The 22,850-nt window shown below is 41.0% G+C and overlaps 1 protein-coding gene across 1 annotated transcript in view; it reads right to left on the bottom strand.

The window, feature by feature from the left end:
- Positions 1–22,850, bottom strand: part of b4galnt1a (beta-1,4-N-acetyl-galactosaminyl transferase 1a) — an 80,071-nt gene that overhangs the window by 43,832 nt on the left and 13,389 nt on the right. Inside the window, exons 4-6 of the mRNA XM_076276128.1 lie at positions 19,691–19,797; positions 17,977–18,014; positions 17,704–17,884 (exon numbers count right to left, since the gene is read on the bottom strand). Of these exons, the coding sequence (XP_076132243.1) occupies positions 17,704–17,884; positions 17,977–18,014; positions 19,691–19,797 (326 nt within the window). The remainder of the gene's footprint in view (positions 1–17,703; positions 17,885–17,976; positions 18,015–19,690; positions 19,798–22,850) is intronic.

Genomic DNA, 22,850 nt, shown 5'->3' on the forward strand with positions numbered 1-22,850 from the left:
TACCATCGCAGCAGTCTACGACCAGTGCCCATAAGTAAAACATTATTGTCAACTCAAGGAAGTGCTATGTTATACAGGTTTAATGAACTCGCTAGCCTAGCAGGTTTTACTCATGCACATTTGGACAATGCTAGCACTCGCTAGCCAAGCTAAGTTCATGCATGAAGCTAAAATTAGTTGATAATGGCTGTCATGTTATGGACGAAACCTACTAGCTGTTAGCCAATCAGAGTCAAGCAGCTTAGCTTGTTGAATATTAATGAGAATTGGAGCAAATCGAGCTGAGTCTTCATGCAGGCTTTCAATACCACGCTAGAATGACTTGAAACAAGGTAACCAAGGCATGTTTTCCACAAAAGATTTTACAGAGACCATATGGTAGAACTTCAGACATTACCACAAAGTAATGAAATACGTGTGGCAGGGCATCTTTAATATCATCTTATTAATGGCTGTCATCACCCCACATGTCATGAACTGTTGTGAAGTTAGGGATTAGGGAATTCAATTAATAGTACCCACTGTAAAATAGGTAAAAGTAGGTATTAAGAACGTCTTGGTAGTGTATAGGTCTAATTGAGTGCCTGTCACTTTAAGACGTTTGAGGGAACCCTTGCAATTGTAACACAGTTGAAAGGCTGCTGATGTGTGGATGCAATTAATAACGTTTTCTACAAAGTTAAAATAAAGGTTCGTACTTCTCTTTGGGACAAGCACTTTTGAATTTTGGAAAACACTTATCCATTTACATCGGGATTTTGCAAACATTCAGTGTCAGAGTCAATCAAATGAGCCCTTCAACGAAATTGACAAGCAGCTTAAGTAGGCTAAGCATACTAAATTCGACATCCAAACAGTATTCTAACGTTAGCTTTGAGATACTGCTTGATTTCATAACTTAACTTAGTTTAGTCTCTTCAATGTAGCCTACTGTGTTGTGATAAGACCTTAGCAGAGTTCACTTCAATGCAGCAGTTTTGAACAAATTTGCGCAGCATGGTCACGATGCTAAGTGAATTTAATAGCAATTTAGCCAGAAGCCTTCTATGCAATGCTTCTATGTGGCAACAACAATCCTTCAACAATCATGAACATTTTGTTAAATGCACATGTAGAGGAGTGGCCGCTGGCTACGAGAGAGAGCGGGGCGGGGCAAGGAAAGGCTGCGTGTGTAAAAAGCGCAGCTCAATGGCAATGCAAGGATTTGACCTTATATTTAATTTAAATTAAATTAAATTAAATTAAACATAGAATATTAATCTGTGGCGGCCGATTTTTATTTCGTGGCGCCCCGCCAGAGATTAGTCAATGTATGGAAAACACTGCAGCTTGCCATGCATGCACACACAATGGTAGGGGGCAATTCCATGCAAAGGTCATCCTTACCATGGAAAAAAAAAGTTGTGCATACGCAAATAGAACTGTTGTTAAAATCTTCATTTAGGTCTATATTTTATTGTTTGTAACTGATCTGATTGAATTTGATGGATAATTACACTCTTTTTACATCATAAATATGGTGTGCAACATACAGAAACAACATTTTTCACATGGTAATATTATATATATTTAAAAAGTGGATAAATGGACCCAAGGTTCAAACAAATCGTGCCATTTGACAAATTCCAGATTGACAAGGGAATGGTAGAGCAATGTCTATGCTCAGCTTGCCTTTAAGAGCACAACTCCTTATATTTGTTTGTTTTTAAGTCAGCAAGTTCCATGGCCATGTCACATCCATAACGTTTTATAGGAAAAGTTTATGCTACACATACAGTGTTGATGCGACAATGTCCATAGTGTCTGTGCAAAGCTGATTCATATCAATGTAAAGTGTGATGACCAAATTGTGCCACTTTCTTGCTTTTAAAACCTTTAATGGTGCGTTATGGATGTGACGTTATGGATGTTACATAATGTGAATTTACAAGACTGGAGACTTTATTACACCTCAAAGCCGATAAAACGTCTGTTCTGGTGGCATGTCAGTTTCAACGCATTTCACCTTAGTGTTTTCAAAGATTATTAGGTTGATCAAAACCACAGGGAGGCCTTGCCTAACCATTAGCAAAACAAACATAATATTAAAATACCTCCAGTAATTAGCCTAGCCATAGCCTATTTTCAAGTCTGAGCGATTATCTTCCTGTAACTGTCATACTGTTGTTGTACAGTAACTGGATTATCTTGTTAGCTGGTGAAGATGTCTGACTTTGCAGCTGGAGTTAACATAGCAACCTCCTTCTGTTGCAGATCTGTTCAGCCTGCCGTTCACGTCTGCTTAACACAGTTTCATTTTAAATGTGACGCGATATGCCAGCATTTGAAGTGTCAGGTCCTCTGTAGCTAATACCCACAGAGTAATATAAGTAACGGCAGCAATAAACTAGATGTACCGCATAGCAGTACCAAATATGACCGCCTCTCAGTCCTGCATATTCTCTTCGCAAAAATAAATCACGCTTGTCAATTTGTCTCCATTTCCTACTCCTGCAACTCATGTGCATGTAAATGAGTGTGTGCATATGTGAGTTTGCTTTTGTTTATAAGTGTGTGTGTGTGTGTGTGTGTGTGTGTGTCTGTGTGTGTGTGTGTCTGTGTGTGTGCATGTGCATATGCGTGCCTGTGTTTGTGTGTTTATGTGTGTGTGTGTGTGTGTGTGTGTTGGCATGAGGGCGGAGCGCTTTTTAATTTAGAGGCCGGAATGGCCGCTCAGGGGGTCGTTTCCAGAAAGCATCGTTTGCTAACTTGCGTCGCAACCTCGGTAGTACGCTCCATCGTTCTTGGATTTGGTGTTTCTAGAAAGGGTAGTTCGAACTCTCAATCGCAAACAAGGACGCAAAGTTTGGTCGTTTAAACTACTGCCCCTAGGCAGTCGCACTTGTGTCGTTCCTTGGTAGTTCCTGTTGGTGTCTGGAGCGCCTAACCAAAAATCACAACCGCCTAACCAAAATTTGCGAAGTGGATGTTTATCTCGTGACTCAATGATTGATCTATCCTGTAGCTTAATTTTGATTAAGACACTGCTCCTCTACTGGGCTCATTCTTGCTATTTATGTTAATTAAAGTATTGCCTTGATTTTAGTATTATAATCTTCACAGTCCCTAACAGCAGCAGTGTTAAATGGTGTAGTGGCTAAATCAGATGACTTATTATCCCAACGTTGTAGGTTCGATTTTCTTATGATGTGAGATTGTCCTCTTGCTTCTCGCTACCTGCAGGTGAACTGTGTGACACGTAGATTAAATTGTTTTTGACTGATGTCTTGTACCTATGATCTCTCGATGTAGAGTAACTATATACATAAATATGTATGGTCAAATCCTATTGTTGTGTCTCGTAGGCCTACTCTTACTCAGAGATGAAAAGAAGAGATAGGATGCGAACTCCGGCCGAGCGCGCAGTGCACCAACTCGCTGCCGTTAAGCCACGAGACAGTTGATAACCTATGGGATACCCAGATATTTGTCCAGGCTATATATTTTTTCCAACACATAGATATTTAACACAAATAATGACTCATATTGGTCTGCTTAAGTTAACTGTTTTATATGCTTGCAATAGATTTAGGTTTTGGCTGATGGCAATGACATACCAGCATTAATCACTCGGTTTAGATTAGAAACATGTCGACATAGGCCGTGACAGAACATTTCTAGGGGGTGGGGTATTACACGTTGCCACTGTTTCCACCAATGATATGTATCGCTGCATCATCAACAACGTTGTTGGAACTATGGTGTTCGAACGTCGGAGGTAGCGAATTGCGACACAGGTACGATGCTTTCTGGAAACAGGTGTAACAGTGTCGTTGTTTGGTCGCAAGTTGCGTCGTACCATGGTGGTTGAGCAACGTCGTTGCTAACTTTTCTAGAAATGACCCCCTGTTCCACTCCCATACCGCTCACACCACGAGTCTGAGGCATGCCCACTAATAAAACCAAGACCGTTACATTTCAAAGATATTGGCCATATAGCCTAAGTTCGTTGATGGGGATGGAGTTAGCTAAATAATTTAGAAAGCACACGCGTAGGCATGGATGAGTCCGATAGACGCGCAAGTCAACACTGTGCTGAGAGCAGGTGGCTGTTTCCTCGGCCGCTTCTCCGGTCAAAATCGCGTCAGGTCAATTTAGCTCCCCGGTCCCAACGAACTAAGAGCAACGGCAGTATATTTCACTCAGAACATTTATTTTAAAAGACTGCAACACTGATAGTGCAACAACAAACAAGCTTGGCAACGTTAACTAAAGGGATCAGTCGGGATTAATTGCCAAAAGAACGAAAATGACAAATCACGCAGTCAGCTAAATATTTTAAACTTGCGCCAAACGGATGAACCCATCATCGGTGCGTCGCATAAATTAAAACACAAATTGAAGCAACAACTTGATCATTGGAATATGAACGCATTTTATCACACCTGACAATTAAACGGAGCTGTGGCTGTTCGCGATTTGACTGATTCTTGAGAATGAGGAGCGAGATATTTGCACCGCTCTGGGGGTCGTTTCTAGAAAAGTTAGCAACGACGTTGCTCAACCACCATGGTACGACGCAACTTGCGACCAAACAATGACACTGTTACACCTGTTTCCAGAAAGCATCGTACCTGTGTCGCAATTCGCTACCTCCATCGTTCGAACACCGTAGTTCCAACAACGTTGTTGATGATGCAGCGATACATATCATTGGTGGAAACAGTGGCAACGTGTAATACCCCACCCCCTAGAAATGTTCTGTCACGGCCTATGTCGACATTTTTCTAATCTAAACCGAGTGATTAATGCTGGCATTGTCATTGCCACCAGCCAAAACCTAAACCTACTGCAAGCATATAAAACAGTTAACTTAAGCAGACCAATATGAGTCATTATTTGTGTTAAATATGTTGGAAAAAATATATAGCCTGGACAAATGTCTGGGTATCCCATAGCTTGTCAACTGTCTCGTGGCTTAACGGGAGCGCGTAGGTGCACTGCGCTCTCGGCCCGAGTTCGCATCCTATCTCTTCTTTTCATCTCTGAGTAAGAGTAGGTCTACGAGACATAATAGGTTTTGACCATACATAATTATGTATATAGTTACTCTACATCGAGAGACCATAGGTACAATACATCAGTCAAAAACAATTGAATCTACGTGTCACACTAGTTCACCTGCAGGTAGCGAGAAGCAAATCTCGCATCATAAGAAAATCTGTGCTGATTTTAAGAGTCTGTGAAGATTATAATACTAGCTTATCAAAAAGCAAGGCAATACTCAAATTAACATAAATAGCAAGAATGAGCCAAGTAGGGGAGTCAGTCTCTTAATCAAAATAAAGCTACAGGATAGATCAATCCACTTCGTAATTTTTGGTTAGGCGGTTGTGATTTTTGGTTAGGCGCTCCGGACACCAACAGGAACTACCAAAGAACGACACAAGTGCGACTGCCTAGGGGCAGTAGTTCAAACGACCAAACTTTGCGTCCTTGTTTGCGAATGAGAGTTCAAACTACCCTTTCTAGAAACACCAAATCCAAGAACGATGTAGCGAACTACCAAGGTTGCGACGCAAGTTAGCAAACGACGCTTTCTAGAAACGAGCCCCTGATTCGGAGGCATATCACATATGTAAAGATTATAAAATCTGATTATTTTTCGATTCATGACACGTTTCTTCTTATTTTTTAATGCGTTCTGCGGAGAAGGGAGATTGGCGTTGGTCACGGTTTGGAAAGAAAGGGAGAAAACAGGACAAAGTAACACGTTTTTTTGACGACGTAGTTAAGGTGGCAGGCTTGTTTTGCCAAGGCGGCCGCCTTGACTGCAAAGTGCTGCGGGAAACCCTGCTGTGTTATCCAGAGCATCATAACACACTGTATGACTGCATGGTATGCCAACAATTTTTTTTATGATAAAATCATTGGACTACCCTTGACCCCAGTGGACGACGTCACCGCACAATATTTTGCAAGATGAGACACACCCCTCAAACCGTCTCTTTTTCCTGCTTTCTGGCAGGGGTTATCGGGCCTTTAAAAGCTGCACCTCCAGGCTGCAGAACAGTTTCATCCCCAGGGCCATTACAGAATTGAACAATCATGCCTGCCTGCCTGCCCCCCCCCCCCCCCCCCCATCACCATCCCCCAGCCAGCACAGCTACACAGCTAGAGACTCTATGCAATATGGGATGCCTTGATAATGTTTCTCTTAAATTAAGTTTATTTTATTCTATTTATTGTGTGTATGTGAATGTGAGTATTGTTTTAAAGGGCTGCACAAGCAAAGTTCGTTGTATAACTGCACAATGACAATTAAAGTCTAAATTTAAATCTATTTGAAGCTATTGTTATCAGACATGTTGTACTCCAAATATCATGAAAAGGACATCTAGATCATGGAATTCCATGTATATTTTGTATGTGTGGCGCCCAGTGTTTGAACTTTGGTATTTCTAAACACCTGCATGGCCATGATGACATGTTGATGGAGCACAGAACAGAAGTAGCATTGCTGCCTAAGAAATTGTAGGCCCAGGATCAAATGCTGAGGTTACATTACATTGCATTTAGCAGACACTTCTTGACCAAAGGCAAAGTGACTTACATATGTCAGCTATATTACAAGGGATTGCTTTGTCCCAGGCAGGGGCGCCTGCAGGAATTAATGCTATGGTACGCACACCCATCACAATATTTGTCTGTTTCCCGGTTTTAGGTCCGTGCATTGGTCAGCAAAAAAGTAGCATAGCAACATTCACATGCAATAATACAACAACGTCTTCAATGACCTATTCATTTGGACAACTTGATACAGCCCTATACAGGCAAAAGTTACCTTTAGTTTTGTTCTAGCTTACCGTGACGTCTGGCTTTAAACAGCTGTCTAATGCAGTCTAACGTTCTGACAAGCAATTGCCTACCTTGTTCTTACCCATCTGGAATAACTCCTCTAGCTTTGCTGCATCCATCCTTTCTGTTTTCGTTGTTTGTGATATCCATGATGAGTATTGAGTTTAACTCAACAGTGTGTGCTGATAACCATATATAGATAGCCGAGTAAAAGAAAACAACAAGTAGCCTATTGCGTGCCTGCGTGCGTATTCTCTCTCTCCTGCTCAAACAAAATGTGTGTGCGTAAAATTTGGATAAGGTATTCACTAACTTCAATAGAAAATTGTAAATTGTAGCCTGATGGGATGCAGCTAATGGGAGATACTGTCCATAGTTGGGAAGGTATGGTGGGCCAATTTGGTGTGAATACACACACACGGGAAATTTTCTCTTGGTGTTGATAGATAGCGTAGCCTGATGGTACGCACAGTGCGTACGGACGTACACCTGCAGGCGCGCCTGGTCCTCGGAGCAACTTTGAGTTAAGTGCCTTGCTCAAGGGCACAACGGTGGAAGCCAGGAATTGAACCGACAGCTTTCAGACTGCACGCTAGCCCAGCTCCTTAACCACTACACTACCACCGACGTAGAGGTGTCTGCAAAATCCCATTACTTTTACTTTGAACTGGAAAGCTTTTTTCTTTTAGAAAAGAGAAAATGCAGAAACTGCCAGTGTTTAGGACTGAAAATATAAAAATATCCCTGAGGTCAATGTCCTGTATTACAATCCGGTCCCAACCACATGGAAGAGGACCTTTTTGGTCAGCATTACAAAATACCGTAATTTCCCAACTATAAGCCGAGGTTTATATATTGATTTTGGAAAAAATCTTCAGATATGAGGTTAAGGGCCTGTGTTTGGGATTGCCAACTTTCTGACTCCCGATCCGAGGTGCTGCTGTTTCGCAGGTTCGAGTCAGGGGCGTGTGCAGGGCTGAACCGCGCAGATTCAACACAACGCAGAGCGTACAATATTTTGCAGGATATTTTGCAACGCATTGTAAATAAATAAATGTTCTTCCTTAAATGGCAGGGGCAATAAGTATTTCACCCCTATGTTAAATTTCCATTGATAGCAATAATTTTACGGTTAAAATTATTAAGAATTTAATTGCCATGTGGCCCTTCTTGGTTTAAAACAAAGACACTCTCCCCTCCCCCAATCAAATGCTAATGTGGTGGTTCAGGTACACAGGACAAAGGATGTTACCTTGATATAATGTATCCATGTGTCATGAAATATAAATGTATTCATGTTCGGTATCATTGTGATAGTCTCAGTACAAGGATTGTAATGATTTGATTGTGAGAATGTTTGGATATATCTCCTCATGCTATTCAGATAGGTGTGAAGTGGGTGTGAGTAGGTGTGTCTGATGCCAACTGGAGAACCAATCATGTGGGCTTGTTTTGGCGCCATTTTCTTCTTTGTTTAAAGCATTTAAAAGTAACTAAACTGCAATGTTTGTCAGATTTAGGATTAGAACATGGAGAACTGAGAGAGAGAGGGTGATCCAACAGAGGCCATGGCCTTGTGCCATGGCCTGGGCTAGGCCTACATAGACCATAGACCATTTTTTTGTACCCTCTCTGCTTGTAACAGAATAAACTTGATTCCTGAGTTTTTCCTGAAGTTCGCCAGTCTAAGATTAATATTAAGTAATTATTCACCACAATTACTTTCACCATAGAGGCAGGCAGATTTTTTATTCTTAAAGGCAACTTATTTCATGGACCCAGGATACTATGCATCCTGATAAAGTTCCCTTGGCCTTTGGAATTAAAATAGCCCCACATCATCACATACCCTTCACCATACCTAGAGATTGGCATGGTATGTTTTTCAGTTAGCCTATTAGCTGGTTTGATTTGCATTGAACTCAATGAGCATCATGACCTGGATCCATGAAATAAGTGGCCTTTAAAAATAAACATTCAGCCTGCCTCTATGGGAATATAACATAGGGGTCAAATACTTATTACTTATTAAGGAAGAACATTTATTTATTTACTAGTGTACTGTAGGTCCGGCCCATTCCTTGATTTCAATTGGCTAGCAAGAGAGAAGTGACATTGACGAGCCCAGCGCTGTTCTAAAAGTTGAACAGATTTCAAATTTCAGCACTCAGAGCGCCGCGGAAAAAAACGGTCAGCGCCAAGGGCTTTTTTCTGCCGAGTGCGCTGAGCGCTGTGAACGCTGAACTTCATAGGATTTGTATAGAAAATAGCCGCCATCGACGCAAAAAAACGTTTTGGTGGACACAGGCCCTAATACACAGGGGCAGTTGATATGGTATTAATATGTTTTTTTTTTTAGTTTTTTTTTTTAACTTGCCTAAAACGCTGACCTGCAGTTTATAGAATGCGGCTAATACACAGGAAATTACTGTAGTGATTCAGCATTCAGGAAACAGACCTTATTCCTCTCTTGTTCTTGTGAGGCAGGAAATAAGATAGGATTAAAAAGAAATATAGTCTGCTAAAATAGGCAACAGGAAATCATCCACGCTGATCCTCAACAAAGGCATCCCACAAGTCCTCTGTTGCCTCAGTCCTCTGCTATATTGTCTATTCACTCATGAGTGTGTGGCAAGGCATGGAAACAACAGCATAATAAAGTTTGCAGATGATACTACAGTGATTGGCCTCATTAACAACAACAATGACGCCTCCTACAGAAAGGAAGTGAGAGACCTGACTGTATGGTGCCACAACAACAACCTCTCCCTGAACGTCAGTAAAACTAAGAAGAGAGTCCTCGACTTCAGGAAGAATGGTGGCAATCACGTCCCTCTCTGCCTCAATGATTCACCTGTGGAAATGGACAGCAGTTTTCTGGGCATACAGATCACAGACTCCCTCTCATGGTCCCTACACTCCACCTGTATCCTCAAGAAGGCACATCAGAGACTGCTCTTTCTGAGGAGGCTATAGACCTTTGGGGTGGGAACAAAAAACCCTGGTGAACTTTTATCGCTGCACTATTGAGAGCGTCCTGACTGGATGCATCACAGTGTGGCTGGGGAACCTGTCTGCTCACAATCTCAAACTGTTGTCAAGGACTGTCAGGACTGCATCCAAAATCATTAGGGCTGACCTCCTTCAGCTTCAAATTAGGGTTGGGCTGATGGATGATATCATCGTCCACTGTGATGGTTGACAGACATGAGGGGAAGTGGAAAGCAACCATGGTGATGCCAAGCCCCCACATGCCAGGCACTAATTACTGCTGTAACATAGGCTAAAACATAGCCAACAACTAATAACTTTTCCCTGGAAATGAAATTGAGCCTAGAACTGATATGCAGGCTACTTTTAAAGGCTGTTGGCCAGAGAGTGCAAAAGTCTATGTGAAACTACCGTCTTACTCAAATAATTCCTAATTGTGACATGTGAATGAATGTGTTATTGTCTTTTTTACATGTCTCACACTATACATTTAACTTAAAATATGTAATGTTTTAGCAGAAAATAGTCCTAATGAATTATTATTATTGTTACGACTAGGAAATTCTTGCTGATTGTCACATACAACTATATATGTTTTACTGTACACATCGTCAAATGCCCAACCCTACTTCAAATGATCTACTCCACACTGGAGGGCTAAGTCCATCATCAGGGATGGCAGCCATCCAGCTCACTCCCTCTTCTCTCTGCTTCCTTCTGGCAAGCGCTACCGGAGCATTACCACCCACACCACACGATTCAGACAGTTTTTTTCCACAAGCTGTCAGAATCCTAAATGTACATGTCCCATGTCCATGAGGTTTTATCTATGCTTTGAATGCAAGTATAGTGGTTGTGTGTATGCATATGTGTGTGTGTGTGTGTGTGTGTGTGTATGGCCAGTGTTTTGCGTGAACGAGTTCAAAAGAACGCGTTCATTGAACACGCTCATTTTTTCGTGAACGTTGAACTGAACGCAACACATTGTTTAATAAAGAACTTGAACGTGAATTAGTTCACATTATGTGTTATGAACGGCAGACATCACTGTAAATGAACGTTGGAATTTGTTTTCCATTGAAAACTGAATGACATCTGTTTTCTCTTTTGAAACGCAACGAGAGAAAGTTCCTCCCTCCTGTATTCTCGCTGGTGCCGCTTAAATCATGTATCACCAGACAGAAATGGTTTTGACATTGTGTGCGCAATGCTTTGCGGGCAACGTAGTGTCCGGCTGATTTTAGTTGAATAGCATACTGGCTTCCGCACAACGTTACCCGTGATGAATTGCAGCAGAGCGGGGTAGGCATAGCAACGCCGCGTAGCAGGCAACGACAAGAGCGCGGAGAGCTGGAGGAGCGAGAGAGAGAGAGAGAGACAGACCAATGACGAGAGTGAGAGAAAGCGCTGCAATTTTTTAAAAAAATGGCTAGTGGAAGTGATGGCACGGAGACTGGTCTACCTTGTCTGTACTGCTGCAAGTTTCATCACCTGGTAAGAAACCCACAATTGCAGTGTCATGAGCAAATGTCTACAATGAGCAGCTTCAAAGAACGTATAGTGATAGCTCGTAGTGTGAAAAAAGTATTTATTTGAATATCTCACGAAAAAAGTAAAATTAACTGAACTTTGAACTAGTTCAGAATTAAAATTGTGAACTTTGAACGTGAACTGTTCACTTTGAGCATGTATGAACTGAACTTGAACTAGTTCAGAAAAGCTGTGAACTGGCACAACACTGTGTATGGCTGTATAATGTGTGCATGTATGGATAGTTTGGCAGCCCCCCTGTGTATTTACCCCTCCTTGCACTACTGCGACTGTGGGATAAGAATTTTGCTATATTGCAAAGTATATGCGACAATAAAACTTGAAACTATACTCTCACTGGAATCTGATCAACTGCCCCTTCACATTTTTTTCCCACTGTTTACACACAAAATCGTTACATGTCAAACAGTTTTTTTTAAACATATCACTCAAATACCATAACCCCATACCAGATCTGCAAAACCAGACACTAATTCTCAGCCTTGGAGTCATGTTCATAAAACACCTTTTGCAAACACAACACTCCCTACCGAATGCACCACAATCTAACAGGAAGTTACTTGGTTTCGTTTTTTTGAAACACAACCTATGAAAATGCCATTTGTTCACCACTTATTCTCAGTTACAGTACTCCCACGCACATGTGTAAACACTTTACTGAACACAATCCAATCATTGCCTTAGAGACCCTTTGTAGAGGATGAATTTTTCAAAACAACACAGATACTGTTTACAGTACATACAAAATATCACACAATATTTGAAACATGTCACTCAAACACCATTACCCCATACCAGATCTGCAAAACCATACACTAATTCTCAGCCTTTCAGTTTTCAATTTAATAAAACACCAAACACACTTCTCTACCTAACACACAAACATCTAAATGATTTCCTTTTTCAAACACAACCTATCAAAATGTCACTTATTTACCAGTGTTTCTCTCTCTCTCCTCACATGGGTAAGCACTCATTACTTTACTGAACACCATCCAATCACTGCCTTAGTGTAGGCCTATGAATAGAATATATGCCCAACTGTCACCCCTTACCAAGTGTCCGGTACCAAGTGTGATGGTGAAGGGAGTCATTATTTCTTTTGCCCAAATATTCTCAGATTCATTAGTGTAGTGCAAATGGGAATCAATGGAAGAACTGAGACCTGCCTCACGGTTAAGCCCCTGTCTGCACATGGATTACTACAGATAGAGACCAGGGGCCTCATTACAGAAAAATATCCTACCTGCTTGTCCTATCTTAACTTAAATTTCAAAGATAGGAAAAATCTTATCTTCCTATCACAGAAGCAGTTCCTAAACTCATAGATAGATAGATAGATACTTTATTGATCCTATCTTATCTCAGACCTCCTATCTTATCTTAACTTAAGAAATCCTGTAAAAACTGTACAGAAAACTGTAACTGCCAGTTAGATTGTTAAATCGGCAATCGTCCTGTCATGCCAGAGAGTGTGTCAATATTGATTAATTTGATGTGCAGGATAAAAAGAGGAAAAACAAAAATATATTAGGCTAATAAGTAAGGGATAACGGCCGCCGAGGTGTCCTGGTATACGGAATTAATCGGCGAGGGCGAGTTGCCTCCGCCCGAGTCCATTAATTCTGTATAACTGGACACACCTCGAACGCCGTCATCCCGCTTATCACCCGGTTGCCACTGTAAAGCCTTTATAGCACGCAAAGGAAACACGCGGTTCCATTTAAAAAGAACCCCACTAGCAAAGATTCTAGAACAGAGCGCTCTGTTCTAGAATCTTTGCCCACTAGTTCAGCTTATTGTACAACTTTCGTTGGCCCTATAACAGCCATAGCATGGACAGTTAGCTTGTTTACAGTTGATTCCATTGTTGCGAAGCCTGCCTCCAGGCTCAACCGTCGTCCTACTATGGTTGTTCTAGATCTACTTAGGTGTCCCGTTATTCAGAATTAAAAGCCACCCCGCCAGCCAATCAGAAAAGAGTATTTCTTCTCTCTGGGTGATAATGATAAATCATAGCCTAATATTCTGTTATAAAGATTTATTTGTTATACATGTTATAAATGTTTTAAAACACATAGCTTATACATTGTATATTGCTTGTCAAAGTTTTCACTTATTTAGTGTGATATGCTTTAACAGTCATGTTCCTCATCTTGTCATAGGCTAGGCAACAACCCAACAAGACTGTTGCAGTCAGTTTTGGCAGTTATTTTGAATTTAGGACAGGGTCTGTGCCATTCTAAGTTAGGATTTCTAAGCTAGGAAATTATTGAGTTAGAATCAAGGGGGCAGGCGAATTCCCGGAAGTAGAAGAATCGACGTAGGCTGGAGGGACCACCTCTCTGCTAACTCCCATAGAAGTCCATTCATTGTAGGATTTATTTGAAATACCATAACTTCATATAACATATATCCTGTGCCGATATTGTAGCTTCTGTGTAATCCACATAAACACTACAAAGGCAAAACAGACTCCACTAGCTTGTCCGTAACGTTGGTTACCCGTAAGAAGAACGGTTAGCTTGTTCGGTTGGAGGGAAGCTAGCTTTGACGTAATCTCTCTTTCGCGCCGTAGGGAGATAACCGTATTGTTTGGATAAGAAGCTCAGTCCACCTTACTGTCTATGACGGTAACTCATAAGCAAAACCTAGCATACACGACCGTATGTTAAGGTAAAGCATTACACAGAGGGAACCTAATAATAATAAAAAAGTAAACCTAATTTTTAAAAACAGGGCACTAATCATTTCAGAGGTTTTCGATGGATTGACCGTAGGTCGGAAAAGTGGAAAAAAGATTAGCTTCAAGGCTATAACTTTGTTTTGTTTTAGCATGACTGTTTTTGAAGATGATCATGTAGGCTATGGTAGCTTCAACATTAACTCGACTTGGTGAGGATGATATTAATAATAATACATAAATAAATGTTTAACTTTGATGACTTTGAAGGCGAAGGAAGTGTAAGAAGAATTTCTGTGTATCTATCATATGAGTTACAAGATTCAGTTCGATGGCTAACGTCACAAAGTTAAGTGTGAGTCTGCGCAGTACTGGGGGGACCAACTGAAAAATCTTTCTATTTGACTCAGTGCCCTCCCATTGAAAACGACGGAGTCTGTTCGTCCATTTCTTTTACTGTCTATGGTTAGGATGGTTCTGTAATGGACAAATTCCTATCTTAAGTTAAGATAGGATTTTTTCCTAAATGCAGTTAGCTCTGATGCAGGATTTTTTTTAGGATTTTTTTCCTAAATGCAGTTAGCTCTAAATGCTCTCCTGGACCACCAACACTGCATCACTGGCGAAGAAAGCTCAGCGCCGCCTGTACTTCCTGCGGAAACTCAGGCGATCAAGTGCTCCACCAGCCATCATGACCACATTCTACCGAGGCACCATTGAGAGCATCCTCTCCAGCTGTATCGCTGTGTGGGGCGGAAGCTGCACTGAATACATCAGGAAAGCCCTGCAGCGCATAGTGAACACAGCTGGAAGGATTATTGGTGCTTCACTCCTCTCCCTCAAGGACATTTACACCTCCCACCTCACCCGCAAGGCGACCACAATTGTGAGTGATGCAAGTCACCCCGCTCACAATTTGTTTGATCCACTGCCCTCTGGGAAGAGGTACACTTTGGGAGTGCAATAATAAGACCAAAACCCCATATTCTCTGCAGGCCTAGGCCTCAGATCTACCTGAGTTAAAGTGAGGAAGTTGGTTGATAGGGTGAACCAACAATGTTGTGGCAATTAAGTATTACCACCACTTCAACACTTGCTGGAACGTCGATGTCCGCAAGCCAATCCTATATGATTAATTTGGAAAGGCAGGCCATTTTAGACCAATGTCATATACAGCAGAGCTACAACCCCATGTCTTTGCAACCCCATGTCGTCCTCTGTCTGTACTAGAGAACACAGAGCCAGACCCAGCATGTGAAAGCCCTGTTCCTGCAACCAGCAGAGACCGGCATCAGTCAAAACCGCTCTTGAGAGGAGGATACCCCAGCCCATCTCACACTTGGCTGCAGACTCATTTCTCTTCATGAGAGTGACAGGGAGCACACAGCAGCACATAATGGCACTGTCTGAGTGTCCCTCTTACCACAGTCCATTCAATAGGCCTGATACTGATAACTGCATACAGAGGTCTCCAAGTAGGACATCCCACTACATCCCACATGCAATCAACAGGGGTTTCAAACCCTCAACATGTGTGCAGGGGAAAAAGATGAGCAGCAATATGTTTTAGGGAATGCAGCTAATATTGGGTGAACCTATTATTTTCAGAAGTATGTCCCATACAAGCAACTGATATAATAAGATGAAAAATAAACCTCATTTTTTATTAATGAACAAATTCCAGATGAAACCAGAAGGATACAGCATATTTCTCTATTTTGGGGCCCCCACCACCCTGACGTCATCAGTAATATATACTGTAGTGGGATCATTCACAACAGTGGACGTCCTAGATTCTGCTTGACTCTCACCACACACACAATGTTAAATTCATATAGAGTGTATTTAGTTAATAATGTATTTTTTAATGTATAGCATTTTACTAGTAATTACTAGTAGCTAAACATATTTAGTCATTTGAATGCTTCATATTGACGTTTAAACTATAACACTTAGGCATATCTTTAATGTGGTGTGTGTAGGTCTAATTGAGTGCACATTGGTGATGAGCATAGATATATATATATACTGTCAGTATATATATATATGGATGATGAGTAGGTGTAATTGAGTCCCTGTCACTTTAAGATACTTTAATACGTTAGCCTCCCTTCAGCCTGACGGTTTTAGGCTAGTCGCTAGTGAATAAAAGTTGTGCATAGTGCATAAGGATATGTGGATGCAATTCATTGTTTTCTATGTCATTAGATAAAATAAATGTTCAAAAAACTAACAAGTCGAAGACAATCTTTCTGGGATCAAGTGTTGACGTGACCTGAGCTAGCAGGATAGTTACCAAGGAGCTCTTTCCAGATGTAAAAGTTTGCCATGGTTGCGTAGCCTGCGTAAGCGCAAAGTGGTTCTCTCTCTCTCTCTCTCTCCGTGTGTGTGTGTCTGTCTGCGTCCGCATGAGGCTATGTTCAATTCAACTCGGTAGTTGACCCGTCCGGTCAATAGCACCGCATTCACGCCACTTCATGATTATATTAACGTCATCAGACAGGTTGTAAAAGTGTATGCGGGAATTTCTCGCATTATGATGGCTAGAGTTGCGGGACTTGAACAAATTATGCGCAATACCCGCAATCCCGCAGTGAAATTTAAGCCCTGATGGGAGCTCACGGACATGCCCCCAGAGTGTAGTGCTGTAGCTGCCTGGCTGCGTTAGCTGCTGGCTGTAACAACTCGCGCTAGGTAAAACCGATTGTTTCTGTTATTTTTCATACTGACAGTACTCGGTGACCTTGAGAAACGGAGATCTATGTGAAATGTCACCGGATTTCTCCTTTAACTTACACTAACATAATGTAGTCTTTAAATACTACAAACATGAGCTTTTGGGTGAAATTAAAATATACTAGTATGCACAAATCGCGTGAGACAGTTGTACAAAATTAACTTCACAATAGGAAACGGCCTCAAAGAATGCTCATACTTTTGTCCTCATTAGAGTTCCAAACCAATACTGCTTTGTTGCTTGCCTGGTAGCAGGCAAAATTTATTTGACGGCATAACTTTGAAGCTTATTATAATCTCCTCCATAACGAACAAGCATGGTCCAATACAATATGGATGCTCCTATTTGCAAATGTTACCCCAAATCACTGGATAAATAGTATAGATGGCTTTAAATTACAACTCTACAAATGCTGTGCTCTCCAAGCATTCTTCACAGAACATATAAATGACTCTACACTCAGAGATGTCTCAACTCTTTAAGGGCTTACAACATGCTTCCTTGCCACAAAGAGTGCATTATTAGTAACTACTGGATTCAGCATGACTGAAAATGGCCTCAATGCGTTTAGTCTTTAGTAGAGAGTTGAGTAGAACCATTGAGCTATTTTTCTGTTGCATATTCTGCTGAAGCCTTTCCATGACCCCAGCATTATCTAAAACTGATATGACAGGCCAGCTTTAACCTCACTGAGATTAAGAAAGAATGAAAGATTAGAATGGATAAAATTATATTACAATCATAAAACATGTCCAACATATCATAAACATTTCATCAGAAGTAATGAAATGTTGACATTTTTATGTTGCTTAGATATATAGTTCAAACAGTTTGCACAGGTGTGGTGTTTGCTATTGAGAGGCCTCGATAAGGTTTGTGGTTGTGTGCTGGTATCCGTACTCACCTGTATCTGCGGTGTTTGGGTGAAACAGGGTGTTTGTGTAGGTGACAAACTGCAGCTGTCTGTTCAGGGCTGAGAGGTATCGGCTGGACAAAGCCATCTGCATCTCCCCCTCCCCTTTGATGGTAACCTCATCCACAAATGCAGCAATATCAAACGTGCCCATTGTTGCTGTCAAATTCACCTGTCACACAATAAAGGTTGTTAACATGAAATAATTTTATCTAATGGGAAAGAAGGTTACTGTCACTAGTAGTACACAATTGGATGACTTACTGAATAGCGTTCTCTGTTCTTCTGTATGAGGGCCAGTCCTTCAATTAACACAAATTACATGCACATATTATTCCAGACACAGTCAGCCAATAAATGTTAAACACAGTATGTTTCTATCTGTTGAAAATAGCATCTTAGCTCAAAAAAGGACATGGTAAGTCATAGTACCAAACATGTTCCCACCCACATTGTGATTCTCTGTATCACTTGGGTGTGAAACAGTGCCAGTATTCAACCCCAACCAACCAACTTTCATTTTGAAAAAGTGAACGAAAAGTGAAGGAAGTTGCAAAATTTATACATGTACAGAGCAAGCTCAGCAAGTTTCATAGGATACAAGCTTCAGGGAAACTCCAGACCTCTGAATTCCTTTGATTAATGTGTAACACAGAGTACAAGTCAAGGGCGTAGTCTGCCACAAGTAGCCATATGCTTTGACACTTTCATAAGAGCGTCACATAAATCCACTTCGTTTTCAGACACTCAAGTGATAGCATGTCTAAACTGGTTGTCCTGGAGATGTACATTTTATGCAGTGTTTCCTCTACGGTGATTTAAGCATGGCGGCCCGCTACAATTCCGCCATGGTATCAGAATCAGGGCAGACTCACATTGTAGTTGCGGTTGCCTTTTAAATAATCCTGCCAACATACTGTATCTCCCCACTGTAGCTGCCGCTCACATTGCAATTTGACAATAAGTAAAACTAATCAGGGTTATTATGGCCTGTCCAGTTTCACTTCACATATTACATATTGTATTAATGTAGCCTATTTTAAACATTAATTTTCTTCCCAGTGTTTTCTCTTAATTTTGTAGCGGTGGCCACTGCTTCAGAATTAGGGCAGACACACATTATTTTCCGGACGCATAGTTAAATGCGCTCCGCTGGCTGCAGATAATTGCAGTTTAACAATAAACAGTAATGCTAATCCGAGGTACCTGTCTGGTTTTATTCCATAAATATATTGTTTTATAGATGTTAGTGGCATGCGCTATCAAGAGCTTCCATGTGCTGTTTGTCAACATCGTAAAAACTACAATTTACAACTAGAATTAAAAAAAATCCCGGGGTGACATCCCGTGTTATTATTTCTATGCTATAGGTTCAAATTAATCTATAGGATCTGTAGCCTATAGATTAATTTGAACCTATAGCATAGTAATAATAATAAAAAAGTCTAAGCCATAGAAAAAAAGTCTAATTAGTCAAAGAGTTGTGTGTAAATAGAGGTTAAGAAAGATATTACATTCTAATGAAATGCCAGGTTTTTCCATATTGTAGCCTATATGTAACCTTCTGATATTTAGTGTGACTTTTTTGGTGGGGAGGTAGGGGTGCAGATGGCCTGGCTGCTGCCACTGCTAAAAAAAATCTAGAGGAAACATTGTTATGAGAGTATCAAAATGGATAGGCTACATCTTCACAACAAACATAATAAGAATGAGTTTGATAAAATACTGGTAGGGACAATTTTGTCATCCCAAAATATTGGTGGGGACAAGTGTCCATGGTCCCCATGCAAACCTACGCCCATGGTACAAGTTGAGTAGCTCAAGCTTGCTTCCACCTGTGTTCTACTGACTGCTGCTCCACTTCTAAGGCCCCCTCTCTCTGCCTCCCTCTCCATTAAACTTGATTAATATTGATACAAGGCCCTTTCCATACTCATCATGTTACACTACAATCCTGAGGGCTATGCCCTGCCCTTACCAGGTATCAGGATGGTCTTGAGGGGTCGGACTTCTACACCTTGGGTGGGATACTGCAGAGGGCTGTTCGCTTCAGCAACAATAAGCCGGTCTGCAGCAGTCTGGGACCTACATAAAGAAAGGGCAATCATACCACAAACCTTATAATAATAATTATAATAATAATAATAATAATAATAATAATAATTATTGGAATGCTTTAACAGATCATTATAGGAGCGGCAGTGGCTCAGGAGGTAGAGGAGTCGAGGGGTAAAGTTTGTCAATAGTCTAAATATTGGGACAGGACCATAGCCTACATTTGGTGGAAAACTGTTTAAATGTCGCTGTTCTCCCACTCAGTTTTATGTTGCCTTGTTTTTTCGTTTTTGATGGGCCTATCCCAAGTTCTTCCATGACGACTGGCTCTAACTGACAGTCACCACCTGTTCTGCACACATGGAATTCAATTCTAGCACGTTTTTGAAACGCAAAGCTATGAGCAAGACTGAACCACAGAGAGGGGTGAAATATAAAGGCTGCATCATCTTGCCTAGTGTCATTCATTGAAAACGCGATGGCGCAAATGTTTACTTTTTTGGATGACAATGACAACTGGTAGCGTAGACATACTGATAGCTTTCATTAAGCCTGAGTGACGTATATTTATGTGGAGAGCTAGACAGTCGCCCTAATTGGCCAATGAGGCACTGAGCCAGGCAGTCGACGGCCGTCAGATGGACGGCCGTTCTGGACCTTTCCAGAACGCACAGATTGTCAGTCCGCCCCTGAATGTGAGGCATGATAATGTAAAGTGCTTTGGGTGCTCGCAGGAGCCGAAAAAAAGCGCTATATAAATGCAGTCCATTTACCATAATAATTTGATATGAATTTTTCGACAGCACATTTCTAAAACCAAGATACAAGTTATAATGCCTAATGTCTACAATGATCTGGTGTACTTACAATTACAATTAAAGCCCCTCCCACCACCCCTGTCTCTTGATTACCCTTAACCCAACTGGGTACTTGTTAATTGTATGTCTGCGGTTGATTCACTGTGAGCATTGAGAATAGCCGGACAGCTGAAACGTCTGCTCTTGCTCCCAAAATTAAATGGAAAAACTCCTTTCTGAAGACTTTGTTTAAGTCATTTCTTTTAGTGTGCGAACTACTCCTCTCTCTCTCGTACTTACAATTACAGCATGAATTGCTTTCCTGTAAGACTATACATTATCTGGTTTGCTCACAAATCTGCTTGTTGTAAAACATTGCTAAAGGCAATTTATAGATCTAAGGAAGTTGTATTTGTAGGGAACATGTGCATCTACATAGCCTGACGTAGTCATACTCAATTCTAGTCAGAATATGAGTCTGATACTGCTCCATTGGGACATAATTATGGGGTGTGTCTCAACCGATACAGGGGGGGAATGCCTCTGCACTCAATTGGATAGACCTAACCAATCAGAGCAACGAAATAGCTTACCGTGAGGTGTAGGAAGAAAACACGAACCATCCTTCTTTTCCACAAATGCCTTAACATTGTTTTCTGGTCTTTTGTAAAAGTTAGTGCCGTCAATAACTCCTAGCCTACAACACTCATTAGCGAAATCTAAGAGATACATAGGCCTAGTAGGCTATTAGGAAAAAAATGATAGCCTATATCCCCCTAATAATTCTGTTGAACACTGATATGCTACAAACATGTTAAACAGCTGGGAAAGGCTGTCGCAAATCCCTCGAACAGGTGGTCAATCAGAGATTTCAAACGAACGAGGTTGCAATGCAACATCACTGTTTTCCCTTGATGAAAGTGAAACCACGAGTTTTCCCACATCTCAACTTTGGCCAAAGTTTTCAGAAATAAATGTTTTCAGTGATAAAACCTCATTAAATAATATGCATTTTCCATATGGGGTCTTAACCCATTTCACCCCATCGGTCACAAAAAAAAAAATGTACTTATAAGCCTCTAAAACTGTAACTGGGGAATATCCCAATACTCTTTCAGTAAATATTGAAACAATAGAGTGTTTCAGTGAAATGTGTGCAGTGTCAAATGTTTTGAGTAAAATGTCACATGACCAGAGCTGTTTACTTCCTGGTTGCACCTTGAGAAGAGGATGACGGCCTCACAGCTCCCAAATAAAAGGTTTTTAAAGTATGTTAAAATAAACATAGGACAAATATTTTTTGTACATATGGTCTTTAAGGTGTCTAGTTATGATATATAAATTTATAATTATTCAAATGTCTTTGGTGTGTTTGCAGAATGAGTAAACATGTTAACGGTGGGATAGAATGTTGTATCTAGATGCACACATACTTCTACACCTACAAACACACACACATACACATACTCATACATACACACATACAGAGACATACACACACACATACACACACACAGATACACACACACATACATACTCACACACACATACACACAGATATACACACACACACACAGACATACACTCACACACATACACATATTCACATATTCACACACACAGACACACACACTCACAGGCATACACACACACACACACACACATATTTACACAGACACACACACTCACAGACATACACACACACACACACATATTCACACACACACACACACGCACACACATACACATATTCACACACACAGACATACACACACACTCACATACACACTCTCACACACACAAATATACACACACACAGATACACACACACACATACACACAGACATACACACTCACACATACACACACACACACACAAATACACAGATACACACACAAATACACACACACACACACACAGATATACACTCACATACACAGATATGCACACTCAGACATACACACTACGATGGTAGTCAGGTATAGAGCAAGTTACACTGGAGAAATTAACATGCTATAGTCATAGGTTGTAGTAAGCTAATGTTTAACCAAGTTAAGCTAACGGTTAGCCACAAAAAGCTGATACTGCGTGCACAGATATCATGACAGGGAAAAGTAAAACATTTTAATATGACAAACAAATGGTTTGGTTTGTTCTGACAAGCAGAGTGTCTGGTCGAGTGCAGTGGCTGGGTCTTTGCTGTCCACACGGCAAATGTTAACCGGCAAACACGGCAAAAAAACTCACTTTGGAATCCGGTTACAAAAAAGATCGGTTACAGCCTC

Source organism: Alosa pseudoharengus, unplaced genomic scaffold (assembly GCF_046254945.1).
Source record: "Alosa pseudoharengus isolate Yale_2024_CS ecotype anadromous, Long Island Sound unplaced genomic scaffold, YU_APseudo_1.1 YU_APseudo_1.1_scf_9, whole genome shotgun sequence".
In the NCBI taxonomy this organism is placed as follows: Eukaryota; Metazoa; Chordata; class Actinopteri; order Clupeiformes; family Clupeidae; genus Alosa; species Alosa pseudoharengus.